General features: G+C 44.5%; 2 protein-coding genes across 2 annotated transcripts in view; one reads left to right on the top strand and one right to left on the bottom strand.

The window, feature by feature from the left end:
- The first annotated feature begins 5,075 nt into the window (after positions 1-5,075).
- PPP1R3G (protein phosphatase 1 regulatory subunit 3G) lies at positions 5,076-13,777 on the top strand. Its single transcript, XM_060774772.2, has one exon. The coding sequence runs from the start codon at positions 5,251-5,253 to the stop codon at positions 6,220-6,222; it is 972 nt and encodes a 323-aa protein (XP_060630755.2). The 5' UTR covers positions 5,076-5,250; the 3' UTR covers positions 6,223-13,777.
- Positions 13,778-17,898: 4,121 nt separating this feature from the next.
- Positions 17,899-18,760, bottom strand: part of LYRM4 (LYR motif containing 4) — a 67,203-nt gene continuing 66,341 nt past the window's right edge. The window contains exon 3 of the mRNA XM_060774773.2: positions 17,899-18,565. Coding sequence (XP_060630756.1) covers positions 18,503-18,565 — 63 coding nt within the window. The 3' untranslated portion in view covers positions 17,899-18,502. The remainder of the gene's footprint in view (positions 18,566-18,760) is intronic.

Here is an 18,760-nt window from a genome sequence, read left to right as displayed (position 1 = left end):
GGGGAATTGACCTGTACATTTTGGAGTTGTGGGTACTGGGATTTATAGTTCACCTGCAATCAATGAGTACTTTGAACTCCACCATAGATGGAATTGGACCAAACTTCACACAGAGAGCTCCCATGACCAGCAAAAAACTGGAAATTCACCTTGATTCGGGGGAGTTGTAGTTCACCTACATCCAGAGAGCACTGTGAACCCAAACACTAATGGATCTGGACCAAACTTGGTACAGATATGCTGTAATTTGATTACTGGATGGGTCTGGGGAAACTTACCTTCCTTTCTGGGGGTTGTAGTTCACCCACAACCAGAGAAACTGTGACCTCCACCGATGATGGACCTGGATCAGACTTGGCACACAGAGCCCCCATGACTAACTCAACCTACTGGAAGGGTTTGAGGAGACTGACTCACCACAGTGGGAGTTGTACTTTACCCTACATTCAGAGAGCACACTGAACCCCACCATTGATGCATCTAGAGCAAACTTGCATAACATAACAAACTTTAAGTACTGATGGAGTTTCTTGGGGTGAATCTGGCATGATGTGAGTTGTAGTTCACCCATAATTTTATGCATTTTGTACCATTAAAAATACTTTTTCAAGTTTCCCGGACAATGCCAAGTACCCAAGCTAGTACTAAGTAATAGGCAGTGAAATGTGCTACGGTTACATGCCTTCAGTTCAACTCTGGCTTAAGGATATCATACCATAGGATTTTATTGGCTAGATTCTTGGCAGGAGATTTTCATTTGCGTTCCTCTGAGGCTGAGAAAGCATCACTTGTCCAAGGTCACCCAGTGGTTTCCATAACTGAGAACAAATTTAAATTCTGGTCACCTCAAAATCCTAGTCCAATAAACCACTACATGTGTACATTGTACTGGCTCTTTAATGAATTTATGAATGCCAGCAACTTCCACATAAACATAAACTTCTACATAAACATCAAGGGATGTGCTTTCAGTGAGCGTTAATCCTCTAGTAAATCCTGGGGTGACATTCTTAACTTGATTCTACTTTAGAGCTGGAGGCATACTTTGGGACACATTTTAATCTGCAGTCCAGGTGATGGCCAGAGCTATTTTTCAGTGCTGGTGTTTTGTTTGGAGACCACCTAAAGAAAAAATTATATATATATATACACACAGTATTTCTAAGGATTTGGAATGTGTCTTTTACTTACTGCTGAGAAGCAATGTATTCAAGCAAGCCTGGGCATAAAATGGAAATACATTATTTGCAAACTCAGCAGTCATTGATATAATCTACATTCTGTAATTTTGCAATTTTAGAGATACATTGCAAGGGATGGTAGCTCCATAATTGACTTTTGCTTTATGTGGAAGGATAGGATTATCATGCACAGAACAAGTACTATAGTATAATAATTAACATTTACTCAGTTCCTAGTATTCACCTGCATTCTCTTTGAGGATTTAATATGTGTGATTTAAAAAGACTCACCATAGTAAAATGGTTTTAGTATTGGACTGTATTGAAGACCAGAATTTGGATTCTCACTTGGCCATGGAAAACCACTGGATGGCCTTGGGTGAGTCATACCCTCAGCTGCAGAAAGCAAAGGCGCACCCACCTCTGAACAAATCCTGACAAGAAACTCTGATAGGGTTGCCTTAGGGTTGCCATAAATTTAAAAGACTTGAAGACAAGCACAACGACAACAAAGCCTAACTACTAACTTCCCCAACTAACTTTCTAGGGGTTCCTTACAGGAGTGGGCAACTATTGACAAACTGCTATCCCATCAGGTTGCTGTGAGTTTTCTGGGCTGCATGACCATGTTTTAGAAGCATTATCTCCTGACATGTTGACCACATCTATGGCAGGCATCCTCAGAGGGGTCTATTGGCAAGTAGGCAAGTGGGATTTATATATATGTGGAATACCTAGGAATGTCCAGGGTAGGAGAAAGAACTCTTGTCTGTTGGAGGCAAGTGTGAATGTTGCTATTGGCCTTGCAGCGTCAAAGCCTGGGTAGTTGCTGAAGGAATCCTTTGTTGGGAGGTATTAGCTCACCCTGATTGATTTTTGTCTGGAATTCCTATTTTTTGAATGTTGCTCTTTATTTACTGTCCTGATTTTAGAGTTTTTCAATATTTTGCCAGATTTTGTTCATTTTTATGTTTTCCTCCTTTTTGTTGAAATTGTCCACATGCTTGTGGATTTCAATGGCTTATTTGTGTAGTCTGACATGTTGGTTGTTAGAGTGGTCCAGCATTTCTGTGTTCTCCAATGATAAGCTGTGCCCAGGTTGGTCCATCAGGTGCTTTGCTATGGCTGACTTCTCTGGTTGAATTAGTCTGCAGTGCCTTTCATGTTCCTTGATTTGTGTTTGGGCAATGCTGTGTTTGGTGGTCCATATATAGACTTCTCCGCAGCTGCCATCCTATCCTTCTTCACATCATTCTCAGGCCCAGCAGCAGATGAAATGCTGTCGTTCAACTGCCACTTCCCTGACCTTGGTGAGAGAAGAGGGCAATATGTATCTGCTGGACTTCATCACCTTCCCCCTTTTGTTTTCTGTCTCAATTAGATTGGAAGTCTGACGATAGCAAACTGCTTCGTTCTTTTGCTGAAACACCATGTATAGTGATGGCACTATGGAAACCAAGGAGGAGGAGCAATATCTAAAGGCAGCAGAGTCTGTCTGCCCTTGGAAGCTAAGCAAGGTCAGAACTGTTTACTACTTGGAAGAACACCAGGCTTTATTTAAGTGGAAGGAACTGGCAAGACTATCTCTGAGTTTTCCTTGCCTAAGAAAACTCCATGAAATTCATGGGGTTGCCATAAGTCAACAGATGACTTGAAGGCCACATACACACAATGCTAATGCTAATAATGCTGATGGGAATTGGAGTTCAATAACCCTTGGAGTGATATAGCCTCTTCAATTCTGTGTTATTACAGAAGTATTCCCTAATGAACTTTGCAGTTTCAGCTTTATATGTATTTTTAAGTGGGTTTATGGTTTTTAATTGTTTTTTAAAAAATGCCATTGATGTTTCATTCTGTTTTAATGTTATATTCTTGTAGATTTTAAACTGTATTGAAATGCTTTTAATGTAAGCTGCTTTGAGTCTCTTTTGTGGAGTGAAAAAGCAGGGTATAAATAAATATAGATACAACAGTAATGGACTTTGGGCCAGAGTTAAGACTCATAGACCAATTGGAGCTCCGCTTGGTGAGCCTGGCAGTGAAGTTTATAAACCATCCTTCCTTATGTCATCTCAGAAGGCAGATTGGTGGGGGATATAAATATCATAAATACTAATGTTGATGGGAATTGGAGTTCAATAAAATCTGGTGTGATACGGAGTCTGTAGTATCACAAATGTAGGGACTGGCAGACCTTTTGAGACCACCTTTGGCTGGATCTACACTGTTATGTAGTGTAGTTAGATCAGGCATGTGCAAATTTGGGCCCTCCAGGTGTTTTGGACTTCAACTCCCACAATTCCTAACAGGCTACCGTCTGTTAGGAATTGTGGGAGTTGACCTATATAATGCAATTTGAGCTGCATTCTATGGCAACGTAGACCCAGCCTTGGTTAGCCCCGCAGACAAGTTTATAAACCACTAGCTGTCCCCTGTCGCGCGTTGCTGCTGATCTGGAAAATCAAGTAATGAGAAAGTGTTGGTTTCTAATATATGTAGTTTCTTTCTGCTTGTGGGTAAACAGTATTTCTTGTTGTTTCTTTATCAGTGTTTATGTAGAGATTGTCTGTTTTGCCTACTCTGGAACATGCAAAAATATAATTGTCCTTCTTTAGGGGTCCCTTTCAAATCTATTATACTATATCTATATTTTTCAACTTGGGGATTGGGATTCTTGGGGGGGGGGGTTGTGAGGGGGTGTCAGAAGGGTTACCCAAAACAGTTTTTTTTGTTGGTCATGGGGGTTCTGTGTGGGAAGTTTGACCCAGTTCTGTTGTTAGTGGGGTTCAGAATGCTCTTTGATTGTAGGTGAACTATAAATCCCAGTAACTATAACTCCCAAATGTTAAGGTCCATTTCCCCCAAACTCCATCTGTGTTCATATTTGGGCATATTGAGTATTCGTGTCAAGTTTAGTCCAGATCCATCATTGTTTGAGTCTGCAGTGCTCCATGGATGTAGGTGAACTACAACTTCCAAACTCAAGGTCAATGCCCACCAAACCCTGTTGGTCATGGGAGTCCTGTATGCTAAGTTTGGTTCAATTCCATCTTTGGTGGAGTTGGGAATGCTCTTTAATTACAGGTTAACTATAAATTGCAGCAACGACACCTCCCAAATGACAAAATCATATTTTTTTAAGTGATGGTCATTCCTTGGGTTAGTAGGTGTCTTGTGGCCAAATTGGGTGGAAATTTGTCCAGTGGATTCTGAGTTATGATGTCACTCAAAACGAATAGAGCATCTATATATAGATAGATAGATTTGTAAGGTTATCAGCCCAGAACTGGGCCCAACGCTGACGGAGAGGGAGGGGCACAATCCCCACTCCCACCAGGAGAGGCGGAGTGGGCGGTGGCTTCCTAGGGCTGCTTCTTCCCTGTCACGTCCTCTTTGAGGGAGAAAGGGAAGGCTCCCACTTACCCCTCCTCCCCGGTTGCCGCCCCTCTCTGTCAAGGCCCTTAAAGGGGAAGGCGGGCGAATGGGGCGCTTTGGGCCCGCCCTGTCCCGGCCAAGGCTTTTCGAGATTGGTTCCTGTGGGAAGGCAGAGCGGAGGCCTGCACTGAGGAAGTGAGGGAGGGGGGGGAGCGACTCCCCTCTCTTGGCCAAGGCCTTTCCCGATTGGTTCCCTGCGAGAGGTCTCGCTCAACTAGCCACGCCCACAGCGCTCTTGAGAGAAGGCAGAGCAAAGAGGTCTCTTTTCCAGAGGCGGATGGGAGGGGCTCTCAGTTTGGAGCAGCGCGTGCCTCCCCTCTCGCGGCCAAGGCCTTTCCCGATTGGTTCCTGTGTGAGGCCCCGCCCACCCGACCCCGCCCACCCCGCTCTCTGAGAGAAGGCAGAGCAGAAGCTTCCACTGAGGAAATGAGGGAGTGGGGAGGGAGCGACTCCACTCCCTGGGGCAAGGCCTTTCCTGATTGGTTCCTGTGGGAGGCCCCGCCCACGCAGCCCCGCCCACCCCGCACCCCGAGGGAAGGCCGAGCAAAGAGGCGGTGGAGAGCGGCGCGCCCCCTTCTCTCCGGGCACTCTGGAGGCGAGAATGGAGCGGGGCGAGTAGGGTCGCCATGCCATGGAGAGCCGGGGCTCGGCGGTGCTGGGCTTGGGGCAGCTGGTAGAGGCCCTTCCATGGAGAGGGACGCAAGACGAGGAGGAGGAGGAGGAGGAGGAGAAAGTGGGAGAGGAGGAGGAGGAAGCGGCGCTGCGGGAGTTGCGCCGCCGCCGCGGGCGCTCGCGCTCCTTGCCGTCCAGCCCGACTTTCCCTCGGAGGGAAGGCGATGAGGAAGAAGAAGAAGAGGAGGAGGGAGAGGGAGAGGAAGGGGGCGGCTCCTCTTCTTCCTCCTCGTCGGCGGCGGCAGGGGCGCCCGGGTGCTGCGCCAAGTGCACGAAGAAGCGGGTGCAGTTCGCGGACGCGCTGGGCCTGTGCCTGGCCAGCGTCAAGCACTTCAGCGCCGCCGAGGAGCCGCGCGTGCCGCCCGCCGTGCTCTCGCGCCTCCAGAGCTTCCCGATGCGACACAAGGACCTGGAGCAGTTCAGCGCCGCCTTGGCCTCCCTCCGCGCCTCCTTCCGCGCCGCCACCGCCACGCCCCCCGAGCCACCCCCCGTGCGGCGCCTCCTCCTCCTGGAGCCTCCTCCTCCCCTTCCCCCGCAGCCTTGCCCCCCGGGCCCGGTCAGCCTGGAGGAGGCCTCCGGGAGCTGCGTGGCCGGGGCGCCCTCCGAGGCCAGCGGCGTGGTGCGCGTGCAGGCCGGCCCCGGCCCCAAGGAGGTGACGGTGCGCTACACCTTCAACGAGTGGCTCTCCTTCCTCGACGCCGCCGCCTCGCCGCTCTCTTCCCCCGAGCCCACGCAGGACCCCGCCTCCTCCTCCTCCGTGGAGCGCTTCAGCTTCAGCCTCTGCCTGCCCCCGGGACTGGAGGAGGGCACCGCCGTCCGCTTCGCCGTCTGCTGCCGGAGCCCCCAAGGGGAGCACTGGGACAACAACGGGGGCGCCAACTACACCCTCAGCCCCGCCAACAGCAGCAGCGCCCACGAGCCCCGAGACTGAGGAGGAGAGGAAGGGGCATTGGCATTCAAGGCCCCCACTGGCTTCACAGCTCCCAAATGCCAAGCAGCTTCCTGGACAAGCAAATGGATGGAGCCAAGAAGGGAAGCATCCTCGTGTGAGCAAGGATGATTGTCCTCCAGAGGAAGTTATGTCCAAGTGACTAGGCAGGCCTATTCTGGACCTATACTTGTCCTAAGGGGAGCACTGGGATAACAGCAGCGGTGCCAACAATACCCTCAGCCCTCCTAGCAGTGCCCACGAACCCCAAGACTGAGGAGGAGGTGGAGGAGGGGAAAGGAAGGGGCATTGGGGATCCCCACTGGCTTCACCACCTTCTGCACTTGATGGGACTCCGTGCCTTTGGGTCTCCTCTCTCCTCTCTTGGATTTTACCATTCAAAGGGATCCCTCAAAACAGGTTGTGCCTTTGAGTTTCGTCTAGTGAAGACACGAAGGGATCTGACTTCCCTCTGATGGTTTGGGCCAAGCAGCTTCTTGCACAAGCAGGTGAATGGAGCCAAGAAATGGAGCATCCTGAGCTCTCCTAGCAGTGCCCACAAACCCTGGACTGAGGAAGAAGAGGAAAGGAAGGAGCTTTCAAGCCCCCACTGGCTTCACCCTTCCCACTATGCCTTCTGCACTTCACCCCTCCCCCCCCCCACACACCTTCTGCACTTGAGCCTCTTCCCCTGGATGCTTTGAGCCTATGTCTCTGCAGGGCAGACAGTTGTGGGACTCTATGCCCTTGGGGTCTGGTCTCTCCCAACTCTAGGACTCTACAATTCGAGGGGATCCCTCAAAACAGCGTGTGCCTTTGGATTTTGTCCAGTGAAAACACAAAGGGGTCTGTCTCCCCACCCTTTGATTGGGCTGAGCACAAGCGGGTGGATGGAGCCAAGCAGTGGAACATCCTTGCATGGGCAAAGATGACTGCCTTCCAGAGGCAGTATGTCCAAGAGACTAGGCAGGCTGGTTCTGGACCTATTCTTATCCCAAGGGGAGGACTGGGACAACAAGGGCGGCACCAACTACACCCTGAGCCCTCCCAGCAGTGCCCACAAGCCCAGAGACTGACGAGGAGGAAAGGAAGGGGCATTCGAGGCTCTCACTGGCTTCACCCCTCCCACTATGACTTCTGCACTTCACCCCTCCCACCACACCTTCTGCACTTGAGCCTCCTCCCCCGGATGTTTTGAGCCTAGGTCCCTGCAGGGCAGAGAGCTGTGGGACTCCATCCCCTTGGGGTCTCTTCTCTCCCAACTCTTGGATTCTACCATACAAGGGGATCCCTCAAAACAGCCTGTGCCTTTGGGTTTCATCCAGGAGGAAGACACAAAGGGGTCAGCCTCCTCCTGCATTTCCCCTGCACACAAGTTGGTGGATGGAGCCAAGAAGTGGAGCATCTTCAGGAGAGCAAGGATGATTGCCTTCCAGAGGCAGTATGTCCAAGTGACTAGGCAGGCCTATTCTGGAACTATACTTGTCTCAAGAGGAGCACTGGGACAACAGTGGAGGCACCAGCTACACCCTGCGGCTTCCCTGGCAGCGTCCACCAGCCCCGAGACCAAGGACAAGGGGCACTGGGGAATCCCCATTGGCTTCAGCCCTCCCACAACGCCTTCTGCACTTCAGCCTCCTCCCTTAGATGATTTGAGTCTATGTCCCTATAGGGCCGAAAGAGGTGGGACTAGGTGCCCTTGGGGTTTCTCCCAACTCTAGGATTCTACCATGTGAGGGGATCCCTCAAAACAGCCTGTGCCTTTGGGTTTCATCCAGTGAAGACACAAAGCGATCTGTCTTCCCTCCCATTGATTGTGCCAAGCAGTTGATGATGCCAAGCACTTTCCTGTACAAGCAGGTGGACAGAGTTGAGGAGTGCGGGCCAGAGAAATGGAGTTTCCTCACCTGGGCAATCTGTCCTGGACAAGAGGCAGTATGTCTAAGCGACTATGCAGCCCTATTCTGGATCCACGTGGCCTTTCATGATGACAAAACAGTGAGAAGACACCGAGAAGAGACATAAAGAGGTCTTCCCTAAGGGCTTCATTGTGCCAAGCAACTCCTTGCAACTACATGGACGGACAGAGTTGAGATGTGGATACAAGAGTATATATGTTATCCTTTCCGCTTTTTGTTCCAGTACATCATCAGAAATACTTTCCCCTTGGCTTGATGGTTGCGACTTTTGTGGATGGAGCGGAGTTTGTGGCTACAAGGATGTTTGTGTGATATATTTGCCTCTCCATATATTAAGAGAGAAAGGACAGTGCAACTTCCAAAACATTGTTACCAGTGTGAAGATACTATGAAAGTACAGGCAGTCTCCAAGTTACAAATATCTGACTTGCATACAAATCATAGTTAAGAGCGGGGGTGAGACAATAGCAAATGAGAGAATAATAATAACAATAATAACTTTATTCTTATAACCCGCCTCCATCTCGCCAAAGGGATTCAGGGCAGCTTACATTGGGACCAAGTCCAGAATCAACAGAGTTCAAAGTACAAAATTAAAATACATAGCAAAACAATAAGATTCATAGAATTAAAACTGAGAATGTAACAGCATCATCAAAATACAACAATCAACATCAGAAAATCGAAAAGTGGGCATAATCTGATTTACTAGGGAAGGGCAGGGCTTGGGCAAAACCACAGGATAATAGGACCAGGGCTGGGAATAAAGTGCTGGAGAACCAGAACAACAAATAAAGGCTGGAAAGGGATGGTTGCAAGCTAAACTATTCAAAGGCACGTTGGAACATCCAAGTATTCAAGTATTTACGGAATGTGAACAAGGTGGGGGCTAATCTGATTTCCCTGGGGAAAAAGTTCCAGAGCTGGGAGGCCACCACAGAGAAGGTCCTCTCCCATGTCTCCACCAACCGTGCTTGTGGCAGGAGGGAGTGAGAGGAGGGCCTCCTAAGCAGATCTTAGAGCCCACGCTGGTTCATAGGAAGAGATACAGTCACGAAGATAAGCAGGGCCCAAACCATTTAGGGCTTTATAGGTAAGGGAAATTTGCTCCTGAAAGAGTGATCATGGGGAAGGTGTGTTTCCACTATCACTAATCTTTGTTTCCACAAAAAGCCACTTTTTTTCCGAAATCCAATTATCGCAGGGAAAGTAAGTGAGGTGAAGTCTATTGAACAGCCAAACGAACACCACAGGGGTGTTGACCCGTCCCTATGCTATCCAAAGCTATATAAATATATATATATAGATAGAGAGAGAGAGAGAGAGAGAGAGAGAGAGGCTGGAATGTACCTGTTACGACTTACATAAAAATTCAACTTAAGAACTAACCCACAGAACCTATCTTGTTTGTAACTTGGGGACTGCCTCGAAATAACGGGGTCTCCCCTTGCCTTGATTGTGCCAAGCAACTCCCTGCAACTAGGTGGATGTAGTTGACATGCAGATACAGAGACGTGTGTGTGATATCCTTGCCTCTTCATATATAAAGAGAAAGGATGGGAGTTTGTTCCAGGAACAACTGTGAAAGTAATGGCCAAACAGCTCACTGCAACTGGGCAGATGGGGCTGAGAAATGGATACAGTGATGTGGGCCCTCTTCTTATCGAAAGAGAAGGAAAGGAGGGGGGTTACTGTTCCAATACAATGTCACCAGCAAGAAGATACTGTGACAGTAATGGCCAGCCTCGGAGATAAAGGCAAAATCCTCTTGCCTTGATTGTGCAGTTGTCCCTGCAACTGGGTGGATGGAGTTGACAAGTGAATACAGTGACATTGTTGTAATATATTTCCCCTTCTTCATATGTAGAGAGATGGGATGGAGGGAGTTTGCTGTTCCAGGAGGACAATGTCTCCACAGGGGCAAAAGTTTGCAACCTGAAAAAGCTATTTCTGACTTGTACCTTTTATTTTTTCCTGGACACTTTGTGTAGGAAGCACTAAGGGACCCAGTGGTCACTGACATAAACTTGGAGCAATATGTTGGGAGATAGCCCAGTCTTGACAGAATTGGAAAGAAAGTCTGAGCTCTTTGAAAGGAACTTTGTGTGTTTGTTTGGTTTGCACTAAGGTTTTGAGTCTCTGTCCTAGACTAAACATGTTAGCTAAATCAGACCATATGTGCTCTCAGAGTCTGCGAAAGGTATGAGTTATGTGTGTCCTACACAATTCAGAGTGGGTTGAAACCTCCATTACTCACTGACTTCAAAATTCTTCCTATGCCTAAGATAGAAGGGCCCCAGGGCTTGTAAGAAGGTGCAAAAGAAGGTGGATGGAAGTTTTTCTGATGGAATTCTGTCTGCCATAGAAGTGTTGAAAGTACAGAAGGCTAGTTCTTCAAATTTAGATGCTCAGTCTGGACTGTCTCCCTACTTTCGAGACTTTGGGAAAGTTATTTCTGAAAATTATAGTAACAAAAAGCTATTCAAGGCTTAGTATGTATAGTTGGCTGTGCACAGTGCCTTTGTGAAATGTACTAGCAGGATTTAAAACAAGCTGTGGACTATCATGTATCAAGTTGACCACCCTTGGAACGTGCAAATTGGTGCATCTGTTTGCTCAGTATTTGAAAGCTTCCCTTTTTAGCGATCCTTTGAGATGAATCACATTGACAAAAAACTGTCGCAATAGATCCTGTTTTGTCACTTTTAGCGTAATCCTTTTCACTTGGGTGCCCCATGTCTCCAGTTTTGGGTTTGCGTTCACTTTGAAACTTAATGCACTTTTACAACCTTAAGTGGCTTATTAAGCTATCAGTCACTTTACCGCAACTCACCCTCTGCCTGAAGAACACACATTTTGGGTAATTAGCTGCTAAAATAGAGGGAACAATCCAATCACTACTTAATTGGTGCCTTATTGAGTTAAATGGTTAGTGAATCATGGTCTAAGGACTGCATCCCATTGTTCGATTTGTTGAATGAGTAGAGTTTACTTATGCATTAATTCACAGTTCGATGAGTCTACTCAAGTGTGGACTAATCAGTAAGATTCAGGCTTTAAAAGCCTGCTTACTCATTGTATTGTACTATAAGTACTATTGTATTGTTATTGTTCCTGAATTATGATAGAAATTTTCATGGCAAAATCCCTTGAATGAGATGGGGTAAATTATCAATTTGCCTTTTAGAAGCAAAAGTGTGGATTTCCATGCTTTCTTATAAATTCTCTTTATCAGACTTGTATTGTTGGATTCTTTTCTATCTGGAGTTCTGAGAAAACAATACTACAAAACACACCCTCTTTATCACCCTGATGTGATATAGAGGGTGTGTTCTACAGTATATGAAAGTATATAGGTTGACACCCATATACCAAATGTAACTATTGCAAATTATGACTGGTGCAGTGGCACTTTAGTAGTACAAAGCACCTGCTTTTTGTTTGAATGGAGCCTGCTATGTGACTACTGCTTTGGCTGGTAGAACCCCCAACATGAAGGGATGTTTGGGCAAGAATAACATTTGTGAATCCATGCTTGGCTATTCACATCTTAAAGCCATGTCTTACTGTGACTTCATCTTTTTGTAATCCAGAGCTATTGACAATTTAAACAGTGTTAGCAGAGTGACTACAGTGGGGCTGTGCAAGCAACATGTTCTGTAAATATGAATCTAGGACCCTTTCCACACAGCTGAATAAAATCCCACATTATCTGCTTTGAACTGGAATATATGGCAATGCGAACTCAGATAAGCCAGTCCAAAGCAGATATAGTGGGATTTTCTACCTTGATGTTCTGGGTTATATGGTTGTGTGGAAGGGTCCTAAGAGCCCTTTCCTAGCCATGTCTAGATCAGGGTCTAAGCACCTTTCAGACAACACAATTATAACGCTATGATTCCACTTTCATTACCTTGGCAACATCCTGTGGAATACTTGAATTTGCAGTTTAGAGAGGGACATTTAGAGTTCTCAGTGAGAGAGCACCTACCAACTACAAATCCCAGGATACTATAGGATATTAAAGTGGGACCATAGTGTTATAATTATGTAGTCTGAAAGATATCTAGGCATGGTTCCCCAATATGTACATGTAAGTTATGGTGTCCCTGCAGTAAGAGATATATTAAAGGGTGCTCTTCTGTGCATTGTAATCCAGACTTTGTAAGCTATATGTAGAATGTAACCTTTTTAGACCTAACATACATTGGGGGAAAAAGATTTTGGATATTGTTTAAAAATTTCATGGTGTTCCTAAAGAGTTAAGTGTCTGTCTTGGTTTGGATGCATAGACAGGCTGACAGTGAATCATGCAATAACCTTGGACTTCATCAGCTGAAGATTGTTTGGGATCAAAGTTGAAATGTACTGGAAGGAAACCCTTCTGGTTATAACATGGGAAATGTGTACACTTACCAAGCTCTGCACTGGCTTGTGTTTTTCTCTGTATTCTTAAAAAAATATAGACTTTTTACAGCCAGAACAGAAGCTTTCTCCAAAAAGCAGGAAAGAACCCATTCTAGACACTGTTTTTAAATGCTGTATTGTAACTGCAGGTTTTCTGTTTTTGATTTCTAAAATGTTTTAGCCATTGAATAAGCAAGCACAAGTATATAAATAAATGTCACCTATTCCTTTTGTTTGGACAAAAAAAAGATACCGTGCCAAAGAACTAGCAATGAGCTGGAAGGTCTTCCACATTGCCTTTGCTGCCAATGCTGCCTTAAAAGGGAAAGATTTTGCCATTTTTAGAAAGAAGATAAGCCAGTTTGTATCTTCCCATGGGAAATTTCTTACAAAGAATGGATATAGACGTATGTATGGCATAGGATAGAGCTTGGAAAGGTTATTATGTTGAGACTACAACTTGGAAAATCCACCAACCAGTATCGCTAACGCACATGTTGGATGGGGAATTTGGGAGCCAAAAAGTGTCCTTCCATGCTTCGGTTGTGCAGATATTTTGAGAAATGCAAAATTAGGGAGAAATTGAATTTGTGCCAATTCCAAGTGCCTGCATTTTTCAACTCTTCTGTCTCTGCTAATTCTATAAGCTGGCTACCAAAGTCCAGCTCTTGCCTGGGTTAATGAGAGGTGAACAAGAAAGAAGGCTGGAAGTTCTCAGCCGGGTGGGATCAGAGTGAGATCCTTCAGAGCAAGTAGAGAAAATCAGTATGCTGTGATTATTTTGGCAAAACTGGAAAGAACAAGCAGTAGTTCTCAGCCTGTGGGTCCCCAGATGTTTTGGCCTTCAACTTCCAGAAATCCTAACAACTGGTAAACTAGCTCGGATTTCTGGGAGGCCAAAAAACTTGGGGACCCACAGGTTGAGAGCCACTGAAAGGTAGACAGTGGATTTCCTTGCTGAGAATAATCTTGCCAAAATAGGATTCAAAAAATAAAATACTAAGGAATGGCCCTATAATCTTTGAAGTGCTCAAACCCTTCTGATGTATTGCCTGCCTTCTGTGTATAAATGATAGCATGTTCCTTCCAGAGGAATGTCAAAAACATTTCTGTTTTGTGCCTTTATATAGGGATGGGGAGATGAGTTTGGGTGAATGTGTCTTATGTTTTATGGGTTGACTCAATAAGCAAACATTGTAGAATTTTATTAATAAAAAAGCATTTTGCCAATGTCTTCAGGTCACTGCCTGCTGCATGTCACTGCAACAGTTTTTCTCTTCAGTTTGTGTGTATTTGTATCTCAACAAAGACTGTAAACATAACAAAGTGGTACTGGAGATGGAAAAGAAGCCAGAGATTTCATGAGCTATAGCCAATAACACTTTGCTAGATTCAAATTAAGTACAGACTGTCAGAGTTTGTCTAATGGAACAGAAACTTGTCTTTTTAAGTTTTAAAAGTATTGTTTTTCTAGAATACATTTTGAGACTGAAATAGAAAATATGGGAAATAAGTTGATAACCACCAAACCTATCATTTACCTCTTCTGAAGTGTTTTTGGCACAATTTCCAGTTACCTCCTCCCTCCAGACCCATGCAAAAAGGCCTCTAAACTTGTGAGAACTCATGAAAATATCCCCAACCCCTACAAGCACCCAAGATCCCTTAATTCCCACCAAATGCCTTTATTTTCCTCTGTGGTCCCTCTCAAAAGTCAATAGAAAGTAATGCAATGTCATTTCATGTCCCCGTTTTGAGGACTAGAGGAGAAAGGAGGCATTTGAGTTTCCTGAGACTGATAATCAGTTATCACCCATCTGCCCTTGGTAGTAAAAATAGCCTTTATTAATAATGTAAACATATTCATTGACCTTCTGCCATCTGACTGAGGGTGCTGCCTCATGCCACCTGATGCAAGATTCTTTGGATCCAGCTGAATGCAGACCGATGACTGAATGCCTGCCAGGTGCTCCACAATCCCTGTTTCTGCATAATAAGCAATCTCCCTTCTATTGAACCCTTGGTGGGCTGCCAGAGACGGATGCTGCATCGGGCTCCCATCCAGCAGGCCTGCTTTCTCGAACTGTGTAAGAATAAAAATGGCCTGTGGTCATAGCTGATTCTTTATAAGCTCTTTGGGCCTTTTGCTGACTACTCAGATGCATCTTTATCCCCAAATGGTATCATTACAAGGGGAAAAGATTATTCATCAGGTGTGATCCTTAAGCACTTGAATTTTTTGGCAAGCTTCAGAATATGGTTTAGATTTTGTATTCCAGAACTCTTTTGACCTTTGAAATAGCAAACAGTCTAATTTTGGTGGACAGAGTTTTAAACTTGATAAAGAGGTTATTGGATCTGCTTCCCAAATAACAGGGGAACAGACCCTGTTGATCCCAGCAGCTGCTTCCTGGTAAGTGTGGCTAAGAGGGGTCAACTGTGTAGCATCACGACTACAGTGCTTACACATCATTAAAGGATTCTGGCCATTATGATTTTCCCATAAGGAAAACATCTTCAAAAGCCAATTAGTATGACATTCTCAAAGGAAAAAGCACTACAGAAGTGAAGCTAAGTGATCCAAAACAAGCAAGCTCATTTTCCTAGTTTCCAACAGACCTCGCAACCTTTGAGGATGCCTGCCATAGATGCAGGTGAAACGTCAGGAGAGAATGCTTCTGGAACATAGCCATACTGCCAGGAAAGCTCACAACAACCCAAGCAACCTTAGGTTTGCTCTTAAACATACATGCTGCATTAAGAGTTCTGTGATTGCTCCATTCTGTTTTGAAACTTAGCCCTGATTTTTCAACCTTTATGGATGAGCATCTTTTCAATAGTAGCAAAATATCTGTTCTATCTTTCATTAGTTTTGCACCTCTTAGAATTCAAACTTTCTCATTTTTTTTGTTGTGTCAGGAGCGACTTGAGAAACTGCAAGTTGCTTCTGGTGTGAGAGAATTGGCTGTCTGCAAGGACGTTGCCCAGGGAACGCCTGGATGATTTGATGTTTTTATCATCTTTGTGGGAGGCTTCTCTCATGTCCCCGCATGAGGAGCTGGAGCTGATAGAGGGACCTCATCTTCCTCTCCTCGGATTCGAACCTGCGACCTGTCGGTCTTCAGTCCTGCCGGCACAGGGATTTAACCCACTGTGCCACCAGGGGCTCTAGACTTTCTCATGACTTACCTATATTTAATTTTGTATTCTATGGTCCTATTTATGGTGCTGAACAAATGTCCTCTTCTAATTGGGAAGTTTTCCCACAAACTTTCTGGGACTGTGTATATACACAACAAGTCTTTGTGTGCTACATCAATTGTTGAACAAAATATATTCCATTTATTTCAGATCTCAGGGTATATGTTTTATATGAATAGTAACATTTGTTAAAGGGAAACGTTGGTGCAGGCATAATGTAAACATGATGAAAAGGGAACTTGAGAGGGAGACTGAAGTGATTTTTTTCCTGCTTGTGCAGTGGTATTACTCAACAAAATCATGCATGGAAGTGGTTCTTTAAAAAAAAGATAGACTATGGTAGTATTTGATAAGAAAACTGGTATAGTCCTGAAGAAAATCCAATTTCCATAGTCAATATGATATTGAATAGCAGCTGTGGTCAATAGATTGAACTCTTGAATACCGAAGAATAGCAGAAACTACTAAACTGGAAAAGCTCTGCTAACTCATACAAAGGTTTTTACTCAAAGTAGTGACATCTGATCAGAGGAACTACAAAGGCAGACAGTTCAACAATCACTTCCTATATGAAAAAAAGGCATGACTAGTAACTGGTGTCTCTCCCCTTTCAGGGAAAGTGGGACAGGAATACTGGAAGGAAGTACTGCAGTGGTATTTCTATATGACTTGTTTGAGCCAGTGCTTGCTGCAGGGATCAAAGGGCTACCACTCCCTACAAACACACAGAGGTTTCTTTGGTGTCTCATTAAGAGACTGATTTCTTAGCAACTTGAAATTGAACTTGTATTGAAACACTCAGAACCTAAGTTAAATATACCACTTGAGAATAGATTTAAGTTATTTTAACTGTACCAGAATAGTATTATCTATTTTCTCACACTTGCATTTTGCAAAGTTCTTGTGCCTCTGTATATAAATGAAAATATGTATGTGTGTTCTGCAAAGGTCTCCGCTTGATGGATCTAGACTAAATTTGGTACACATAACCTTTGTGGTTCAACTTAACATACTGGCCGGGCTTCAAATACCACTTTTTTTCAGCCTGGGTCTCAAAGATGAATAAGTATGTGCAACCACCAGAGAGCGGTACATGGATAGAAAAGCTACCAAAAGAAGATATGACGAATGGAAGAAGGCTAGAGCATCAACAGGAATCCCTTTTAGTGGGTGAGCAGGAAACTGTCGCTATAGTCATGGCAGACAAATGGCATTTTTTTAGAAAAATCCCAGATTGAGGCCTACTACGAGGCAAATATCGCTCTGAAGGCCATAGTTGGGATATCCACCCCATAAGATAGTAAGGAATTTAATGAATGGGTTGCTGTAAGTTTTCCGGGCTGTATGGCAATGTTTGAGAAGCATTATCTCCTCACGTTTCGTCCATATCTATGGCAGGCATCCCCAGTAGGTTGTGAGGTCTGTTGAAAACTAAAGTGGGGTTTATATATCTGTGGAATCTCCAGAGTGGGAGAAAGAACTCTTTGTCTGTTTGAGGCAAGTGCGAATGTTGCAAATGGCCACCCTGATTAGCATTTACTAGCCTTGCAGCTTCAAAGCATGGTTGCTTCCTGACTGGAGGAATCCTTTGTTGGGAGGTGCTAGCTGGCCCTCTATGGCAGGCATCCTCAGAGTTTATGGGGCCTGTTGGAACCTCTGAGGGATGTCTGCCATAGATGTGGGCAAAATGTCAGCAGAGAATGCTTCTGGAACATGGCCATACATCCTGAAAAACTCACAGAAACCCAGTGATTCCGGCCATGAAAGCCTTTTTAATATAATGAATACTTATATTTAATGAATATTTATATTTTGGAAGAGATGTGTGTGCGTACCTTCACCTTGCTCCCTCAGCCTGAGAGAGTGAGACTTCCAAGAGAAGGCCAGACCTAGTGCCTTTTAGGTTGATGGACAAACAAAGAGGATTTGTAATAAATAGCATTACTCTGGGTAGATAAGCTAATTATAAACAAATCAACACTGCAAAGAGCTATAGCCTCCATAAGACTGAAATATGATGCAAACCTGAGACTGCTGAATGTGGAAGATGTGACATTTACTATCTGATATGACAATATCAAAGATGTGCATATCTGCAGACTGGGAGACACAGCAAGATTTCAGTTCCTGACAACACACTTTACTCAGATACTTTTAAAATAAAGTACTACTTTATTTATTCCACAGATGGAAAAGTAAAGTGCTGATTTCCTTTAATAGTCTGAGACACAACGTTCAACAAAACTATAATTGTCAATACTTATAACATTTATCTTCTACAAAAGTGTTGAACTGGACACAAAGTTTCAAACCTTAGACTTATTAAAGGCATTTCAGGATTGTAACCAGAATGTTAATTTCTGAAATTAGGCATCGTGAAATATTTTGTCATTACAATTTAAACCCAAAGGCAACAACTATTTATTCAACTGTTGTTCATCCAGGAAGCAAGCAAACACATTAGCTTATGGAATTTTATTGTCAAGAAAACTAATGGTTTGAGAATACCAACCAACAGTGATGTTCAGCCACAACAAAATGTATTCCTCACCTTACCAATACATAGAAAGCATGCTTCTAATATTTTATGCAGTGTACACTGTTAAGACAGAATACAGTCTTAAGTCTTACATATATTCTGTAAGAAGAAAAACAAGATAGCTCAAACAATGTGTTCAAGTAAAAAAATCTGTGCGTGTGTTATACAATACTGAAGCTGGTCCGCTAGGGCTCCCGGAAGAGGCCTTCATCCTGTATCAGACTTTTTGTTCGTGTTCAATTACAAGCTTCTCTGCTGTATAGAGTTGGCCAACGAGGACCTAACATAAGAGAGAGAAAAATAAGAATAGGTTTAGTTATTTCTGAGTGCTATTTTCCTAAAGTGTCTCCTTCAAAATACATCTGTACTTCACAATGACAGGAAGTCATGATGGAAGCACAAGACGGTCCATTTGCAGTGACTGTGTACTTACTTTGAAACAGGCCAGTCCACTTATTCGAATGTCATAGAAGCT

The sequence above is a fragment of the Anolis sagrei genome, chromosome 4 (assembly GCF_037176765.1).
Source record: "Anolis sagrei isolate rAnoSag1 chromosome 4, rAnoSag1.mat, whole genome shotgun sequence".
Classification (NCBI taxonomy): Eukaryota; Metazoa; Chordata; class Lepidosauria; order Squamata; family Dactyloidae; genus Anolis; species Anolis sagrei.
This window is presented reverse-complemented; position numbering and strand designations above follow the sequence as displayed.

Bases quoted from the DNA above. Each gene is read 5' to 3' on its own strand.
- PPP1R3G (XM_060774772.2), top strand. From the start codon at position 5,251: ATGGAGAGCCGGGGCTCGGCGGTGCTGGGCTTGGGGCAGCTGGTAGAG.